The 8,495-nt window shown below is 53.7% G+C and overlaps 1 protein-coding gene across 2 annotated transcripts in view; it reads right to left on the bottom strand.

Annotated features, from left to right (window-relative positions):
* Positions 1-7,699, bottom strand: part of ASB13 (ankyrin repeat and SOCS box containing 13) — an 18,909-nt gene extending 11,210 nt beyond the window's left edge. For both annotated transcript variants that reach the window (XM_021696676.2, XM_021696678.2), the window contains exons 1-3: positions 7,461-7,699; positions 1,646-1,833; positions 355-505 (exon numbers count right to left, since the gene is read on the bottom strand). In XM_021696676.2, the coding sequence (XP_021552351.1) occupies positions 355-505; positions 1,646-1,833; positions 7,461-7,503 (382 nt within the window). In that variant the 5' untranslated portion in view covers positions 7,504-7,699. The remainder of the gene's footprint in view (positions 1-354; positions 506-1,645; positions 1,834-7,460) is intronic.
* Positions 7,700-8,495: the final 796 nt, after the last annotated feature.

Here is an 8,495-nt window from a genome sequence, read left to right as displayed (position 1 = left end):
CCCCCCCCCCCCCCCCCCCCCCCCCCCCGCCCAGAGCACCTGTCCTCCGGGCATATGTTGGGTCTCCTCTCCCAACTAGAACAGGGAGCCACAGGGCAGAATGCCGGGAAGACTGAGAGAGCCACGGCAGGGTGCAGTGACTTCAGTGTTAACATCTGAAAGGCACTGGAGGACACCGCTGAGAACAGAATCCTGTCCTAGAAACCACGGCCCCCTACTCCTGGGTGAAAACCACCTTCAGGAGGAAAAGCTGAGGCTCTCATGGCCGGGCGACCACGAGCCAGAAGCAGACTGGGGGCGCTCCTTAGCCAGCCGATGGCTTCCCATCTACACTGCTTGCTTGCGCGGACTCACCGCTCATGCAGGCCTCGTGCAGCGGGGATGCTGTGTACAGGGGCGGGTTGACCTTGGCCCCGTAGGACAGGAGGAGCTTCACGCACTCGATGCTGCCTGAGGCACAGGCATCACACAGGGGCGTGCTGCCGTCGATGTTGCGGGCATCCACCTCGTGGGAAGGAAGAAACGCGTGTCAGGGTGGAGGGGAAACCCACGTGAGCCGCTCTCTCCCCCGATGCACATTCATCTTTGCAAAGGCCCTTCTTAGAAGCACCAGTTTCCGAGTGTGTGCTGAGGTGCTGCGCCAGGCAAGGGCGTTCAAGGACAAAGGATGGGGGGGGGGGGTTGGGAGTGCCTGTTAGCCTGCCAAGTGCAGGAGGCGCCCTCTTCGGGGCTCTTCTCTCAGGACAGGCTCAATTCTGCTTCTCTGCTTCATTCTTGTCCCCCCCCCCCCCAAACACCCCCCCAGACTCCGAGCTGAGGGAGACAGGGTAGGAGAGTGAGCTTGAACTTCAGGAGTGCCGGAAGCGGCTTCATGTGCCCCCTCTAGCTGGAACACGATCCGGGAAGGAAAAAGGCGACTCTGCAAGCTGGCAGATTCTGCCTAGAATTCAGCTGCTATTCGGGGACACGCCAAACCCTGTTCTGGCTCCTCGGGGGCTGCCTTCATAGGCGAGGCTTTGGAGAGCCAGCGGGGCAGTGTGAACGGTGTGGCTCACAATGGACACTGGAGCCCGCATTCCGGCGACACCTTCGGGCTGTGGGTGTCAGGCCAGTTCCTAGCCAGAAACCGCTGCGGGCTCCCAGTCCACCCCGGCCGGCGTGTTTACACCAGGGAAAACAAACCAGAAGTTTGTGTTCTGGGCCCCCCGCCCCCCAACCTCCACCTCCCATGGAGAGCTGGCTTACCAGCATCCCACTCCGACATCTCTGGGAACCCAGGGGCAGCTCTTTGGCCCGTGTGATGGGCAGGCCTGCTCTGGCGCGCCCCCCATGCAGGGCACTCCCCCTGCCTCTCCCCCTCTACAACTGCCTTCTCTCTGGCTACCAATGCCCTCCTGATAGCCGAGCCATGACCCACGGGCCCTCGGCGCACAGCTGACCGACAGGCCGCTCCTCCGCTGGCTTCCACGGCAGCCCACTCCGGCTTCCTCTTCCCCTCCAGGGCTTTCTCTACTTCCCACGCGCTTGCACATGACAACGCTAATCCCAGGTCTCATGTCTCTTTCCCCTCCCTCCCTGCGTTCTCCAGAGCAGGTGCCGTGGCTCCCCCGGCTCGGGCGGGGGTCTGTCCCGCGGGGCCGCTCACCTGGGCCCCCGCAGCCAGCAGCAGCTGCACACACCGCGCCTGGCCCTGCAGGCTGGCTGCGTGCAGGGGCGTGATGGAGTCCACCGTGACCTGGTTGACGCACGCGCCGCTCTCAATCAGCTGCTGCAGCTGCAGGGTCTCGCCGCGCTGGGCCGCCTCGTGTACGGGGGTGCGCTCCACCCAGAAACCTGCGGAGGAGAGCAGACCGAGTGCTGGGACCGTGCCGCCGCCCTCCAGGTCCAGAGAACCCCGTACGATCCCAAGACGCCACGTATGATCGTGGAGTTGGTCCAGACGCTCCTCAGAATCCCGGGTGATGGGAGCCTGGGTGGCTCAGGTGGTTGAGCGTCTGACTCTCAAGTTTCTATCTTTTGAGTCAGTTGGTAGTTTGTGTCTATAGAGGACTTTGTCCACTTTATGTACATCATCTGATCTGTTGGCCTAAAATTTGTTATGGACTGAACTGTGCCCCCCAAATTCATAGTTGAAGCCCTAACCCCTCGTACCTCAGAATGTGACTGTATTTGGAGACTGCACCTTTTCTGAAGGAATTAAGGTGAGGCCATTAGGAGTGGGCCCTCATTCCATCTAACTGGGGTCTTTAGAAGAGATTAGGACACAAAGAGCCCCTGGGTGGCTCACTTGGTGAAGTGTCTGCCTTTGGCTCAGGTCATGATCTTGGGGTCCTGGGATCAAACCCCGCACTGGGCTCCCTGCTCAGTGGGGAGCCTGCTTCTCCCTCTCCCTCTGCCCCTCCCCACCACTCATGTGTGCACGCATGTGCTCTCTCTCTCAAATAAACATATAAAATCTTTAAAAAAAAAAAAAACCATTAGGACGCACACCTGGGATGTGCACGAACAGGGACAAGCCCACTGAGGCCACAGTGAGAAGGTGACCCTCTGTAAGCTAAGGGGAGGCGAAGCCACCTGTGTGCCGGCTACCTGCTGCCCTGTAGAAACAGACGAATGGCCACAGAGGTTGGTTCCCAGAAGCATCCTTTCCACCCCAGGTGAGTGATCTCAGTTAATCACAGCAATCCTCGTTCCTGTTGCACATCTGACCCAACTGTAGTTCCCAAGAAGGGAGGGAGAGCCTGTGACTGGTTTCACAGCTTCAAAACTCCTGTCTTTCCCAAGGACTTCCAGAAAACCCTCTCCCTTCTTCGTCTGCGTACGGCCTAGACCGGAACGCGGTGGTGCTGTAGCCATGCGGCTGCCTGCTGGAGCATGCTGGGACTGGGCGCCAGAGCCCTGAACGTGGTGCATCCGGCGTCACGGGGGGCCTGGTGCCCCGCTGCCTGTTGGTCTCCCTACTATGTGGGAATGAGGGTTCCTGTCTGGGCCAAGTGCAGACAAAAGCACGCTAACTAGCCGAGACCGTGAACTACCTGAATGCACACACTATGGCTATGTTTCCTCAGTGTCCATTACCTAGGATACAGGGGCATCTTCCAGACACTAGGCTTTAAAAAAAAAAAAGTCTTAAATGACAATGTTGGGTTAACACCGACCTATCCTTACTGTCACGCCCCCTACTGCAAACCGCAAGATCACGTCACATACCTCTTTATGATAGCAGTTCCCTTTTATTACATGGCACATCTTATTATTACATTTCCCTAGAAAGCCTTCTAATCACCTCGTCAGTTCCCAAATCTTCCCAGAGCACGTCTACAGACCCTAAGTCGGGTGGGATGCTCTCCTCCGCAGAGGGACAACTTCATCGGTTGTGTGTCGATGACAGTCTACCCAGATGGCCCCGGCTCTACCATGCTAGGGCCCGCACCTCCGCCATGGGGCAGGGAAGGACGGGGGCCAGGGACTCTGCTACACCTGACACTGGACTCTGCCATTTATCAGCTTCTGCAGGACCTCACCGCCCCCCCCCCCCACCCAAGCATTTCTTCACCTAGAAATTGGGCTGATGATAACAGTTTATTCATTGGTGGTTCATGAAAGGTAAATGAATTAAAGTAAAGCAAAAGCACGTAGTGTGTGGCCTGGCACAAAGTGACTCAGAAAATGCTGTCTATTAGTAATAGTCCACCCCCCCCCACTGTGCCTCCCTGTCTTGCCCACTAGCCAAAGAGCCTGTGACCCCATGAAATGGGGACTTGATCATATGTGGGGTGGGGGCGGAGGGAGCAAAGGGAGAGCTGAAACTCAGGAAGATTTGATTCTCACAAAATATAAAAACCAAGCCTGTGGGACCTTCTCTTTACCACCTCAAGAAGGGGACCCCAGGATGTTTGTCTCCCCAGTGGTAATTACCAGTCACTGGCGCGCCTGTCTTGGGGGTTAGTGAGAAGTGGCTATCACTGTAAAGTCGGTCTGGAAGAAGCGAAACCCTACGGTTTGCAACCCTACGAAGAGGAAAACAGGGTAAGGCCCTCAGTCTCGCAGAAGGAAGGGAGAGGCAGCTCAGGAAGGCCAGGGAGCCTCCGATTTCGTGCACTTTGCAGGTAATTCGTTTTTTACAAATTGAAGGCTTGTGGCAATCCTGTGTTGCAACTTTTCCAACGGTGTTTGCCTCACATTTGGTGATTCTTGCAATATTTCAAACTTGATTACCTTTGTTATAGTGATCGGTGACCAATAACCTTTGATGTTATTTACCTGTTTGGGGATGCCCCCAAACCATGCCCATAGAAGAGAGTGAACTTAATCGACAAATGTGGGTGTTCTGACTTTACCAACCAGCTGTTCCCCAGTCCCCCTCTTGTCAGGCCTCCCTATTCCCTAAGACCACGCACTGAAATGAAGCCCAATCAATAACCCCATGATGGTCTCTATGTGTTCAAGTGAAAGGAAGAGTCCCACATCTCTCGCTTTAAATCAAAAGCTAGAAATGAGGGGCGCCTGGGTGGCTCAGTCGGTTAAGTGCCCGACTCCTGATTTCAGCTCAGGTCATGATCTCAGGGTCATGAGATGGAGCTCAGCAGGGAATCTGTTTGAGATTCTCTCTCCTTCTGCCCTTCCCCCCAACTCGCACACTTGCGCTGGCTCTCTCTCTAAAATAAATCTTTAAAAAAAAATTTTTTTTAAACAACCAGAAATTATTAAGCTCAGTAAGGGAGGCATGTGGAAGGCTAAGACAGGCTGAAAGCTAGGTCTCTTGCACCAAACAGCCAAGTTGTGAACGCAAAGAAAAAGTTCTGGAGGAAAATGAAAAGTGCTACTCCGGTGAACACATAAATGATAAGAAAATGAAACAGTCTTACTGCTGATATGGAGAAAGTTTAGGTGGTCTGGACAGAAGATCAAACCAGCCACAGCATTGTCTTAAGCCAAAACCCAATCTAGGGCAAGGCCCTAACTCTCTTCAGGTCCATGAAAGGTGAGAGGTGAGGAAGCTGTAAGAAGAAAAACGGGAAGCTAGCAGAGGTTGGTGTGTGAAGTTTAAGGAAAGAAGCTGTCTCCGAAACATAAAAGTGCCAGGTGAAGAAGCATGTGGTCCAGAAGATCTAGCTAAGAAAATTTACGAAGGTGGCTACACCAAACATTATCAATGCAGATGAAACGGCTTACTATGGGATGAAAATACCATCTAGGACTTTCATAGCTAGAGAGGAGAAGTCAAAGCCTGCCTTCAGGGGGCAGACGTGAGGGGTTAATGAAGCTGGAGACTTTAAGTTGAAGCCAATGGTCACTGAACATTTCAAAAATCCTAAGGCCCTTAAGAATTCTGCTAAATCTACTCTTCCTGTGCTCTATAAATGGAATAACAAAGCCTAGGTGAGAGAGCATATGTTTTCAACACAGTTTACTGAATATTTTAAGACTACTCTTGAGACTTACTGCTCAGGGGAAAAAGCACTCAGGTAACCCTACAAATTGATTAGGGATAAATGTATTTGATGGGAAGTGTGTGAGCCTTTTAGCATAAAACAAGCAACCCAGAAAAAAATCCACCTGGGTTTAAACCTCAGCCTTGCTTCTTTCTAGTTGTGTGAACTCAGGTGCACCTCTAAATTATCAGATGTAAGGACCATCCTGCAGCTGCCCTAGGACGTGTGGCTAGTGCTGGCCCGTAACCTAGCAGCTCCATGCTCTTATGGTGGTCCCAGAAACTCTTTCTCTCTCCATCTGACCTTCTGATTACCCCACACAGTAGTGAGCTGTGTTTGGAGTTCTTGGCCAAGGATGACTGAAAAAAAATTAGCTCATCTGACTTAGAGCCCCCAAATCCTTAAGTACCCTTCTGTTGTCTTCTACCAGCCTCTCAAGTACAGCTCTTGAGTACAGATCCTGAATATGGGGTCATTTTTTTCAACTTTGCAAAGGGACACTTACCTTGGGTCCATAACAACCTGTATTACGTTTGCTAAGTTATGAATACTGGATTCACTTAGGAGATGACTTGCCCTAAATTCTCTGCAGAGCCTTACAATATGGCCTCCATAAGCACCGTCTTTACCTCTGTGAGGTGTTCTATTAAAAAATGGAAAATGTAATGCTTTTAAGCATCCCATGCATCTAGAATTTCAGATCAGAATGTTAAAATGGGCTACAGTTCCTACAATGGGCCTCTGCTTCTGCTGGGATAGCAGGCTTCCAGATTCAATACATTCAGCTGATCCATTAGCGTTGAGAATCAAAGTATCAGGGCGTATCTTTTTGGGGAAAATCAAACAATGACAGTCAAAACTATGCATGAACCTCAGAAGCCATACATCCATTGGTGGAGTGTGCTTTTCTCTTCAAGATTCCTTAAACTATGCAAAAACAAAACAAAACAAAAACGCTCAGAAGTAAATGCTGTTATAAAGCATTCTACATGAACAAAAATATGCAACTGTGTCTAGGGTGCCGTGCTTAGCTGTTCATTGCTTATTTAACTGGACCAAACACAGAACACACTGGTGGGGTCAGAGTCTGTGCCTGCCTGGGGTGGAATGCCAAGTAAAACCAGATGCTTCTTAGAGGCCTTTGATCTGGTTGAAGGTGGCTGTTTTGCCAGATCAATTCAAACACCTGCCTTGCTAGGACTATAATTCCTTACACTAAACTGACTCTTAAGACTTCCCACTTTTATTGGTACTGCTGTTTTTACCAGTGTAAAAGGACTTTAGATTTTTTTTTTTCTTCCAGGTTTTCAAAGTGCGTTCTGGGGACATTTCACCTGCTGTAGTATTACTTCATAGGCAGAGATGTTTGCTTCCCCAGAGAATGTGCCTTTGCCCTCCATTCATTTTATTCTTCCGTAGCAACCGAATGGTAAGCAAGATTCAGTGAAGAACCCAGATGGCTTTTTTTTTTTTTTTTAAACACAGGGTGACCTGTCGCAAGAACATCGCCTTCTCCTGGAGCAGATGCCTTCTATCACAAACTGGGTGTACCCGTAGGATGCTAATGACAGTGCGCCACAACCCTCTCACAGGGCCCCTGGAAGATGGTCCAGCTCCCACACCCGGCACCTCCTGGGTGCTCTGAGCTTGGCCATGACTATGCCCACCCCCCTCCCCGCGCCTTCCCCAAGGTGCGCGGCGCGCGGGTGGGTCTGCAGTTTTGAAGTCTCACGACCGACGCGTCAACACCGTGACTGGCTTGGCAACGCGCCGGCCGGGGACTAGGAGCCGGATGCAGAGCGCGCCTGAAATGCCTGGGGGTCACCGAGGCTGCTCCCGTGAGGGAACGGCGGCGCTCCAACCCCGGGCCACCAAAACGCCCCCGCCGGCGCCCTCCGGGCAGCGCGCGTCACGACCGCCGAGCGCGTGTCCGCAGACGCACCTGTCCCGCCGGGGAGCAGCCCGGCTGTCCCTGCTTCCGGGCCCGCCCCGCGCCCGCGCTCCCCGCGCCCGCACCTAACCTACCCACGTCGCCCAGGAAGCAGCCGTCCGCCCCGCGGGGCTCCATGCCGCCCGCCCGCTCGCTGCCGCGCGCCCGCACACCCCGGCTACTCGGGCGCCCGCGACCTGGGCGGAGCTCCGCGGGCTAGGCCGGCCGATGGGGACGCAGCGCGGTCGCCCGAGGGGCCACGGGAGTTGTAGTTCCGCCGCCGCCGCCGCCGCCGGGCGCCCGGGACTCCGCGTCGGTGCGCGGAGTCCTGCGCGGGGCCCTGCGCGGAGCGCGCCCACCTGGGGCTCCCGGCCGTGCTTCGCGCTGCTGGCTGGGCGGCGCCGCGGAGCTGCTCGGCTCTCTGCACGGAGACGGGCTTCCTGCCGGCTCTGGCACGCTCCCCGCTTTTTTCACCCGAGTCTTTTCGGTTGGTGAGGACAAAGCAGACGCGCCTTTCCCAGGCCCGCGGCAGGACTGATGCACGGGTTTCCGGATAAATCCGGGTGGACAGCCGAGTAAGTGGGGTGTGCTTTGCTTTGCTTTTGCAAAGCAGGTAGCACGGTTCGGAAGGTTTAACTTTGTCGAAGTTCCTTGTGGCCTCGCCACGAGATTACTCTCCCACCTGACCTATACGGAGCCTACGCATAGACGTTAGTTTGGGCTGGAAAGTACAAATATCAGGACGTACCCGGTGCGGAAATACATGAGGACCCGTGGAGCGCAGAAGGGTTGATCTGTCCCCTGGACGCCTCGAGTCTTTTCCTCCGGTCCAGACCGCAGGCACTGCATCGAACGGGAGTTTGAACCTTGTCTGACCAAAGCTCCTGGGACGTCCCAGCCCCAGACCTGCAAATGACACTTCAAGCCTGTTAGCAGTGTGTGTTTGGCCCCTCATTGACACTTGTCCACCAAAATTAGGCTCTTGCATTTTTCTTGCGAGTTTCTTGCATTCTGTATTAAATGTACACTTTTAAAATCTAGTTCCTGTGGAATGTTATGCTTTTTCCTATAATAATGCCTTGTATCATAGGTTCGTATTTTTTATTTTTCTTCCTTGACAAAGCATCATC

Source organism: Neomonachus schauinslandi, chromosome 5 (genome assembly GCF_002201575.2).
Source record: "Neomonachus schauinslandi chromosome 5, ASM220157v2, whole genome shotgun sequence".
Classification (NCBI taxonomy): Eukaryota; Metazoa; Chordata; class Mammalia; order Carnivora; family Phocidae; genus Neomonachus; species Neomonachus schauinslandi.
Note: the sequence above shows the minus strand (reverse complement) of the source record. Positions and strands in the feature narration are given on the sequence as shown.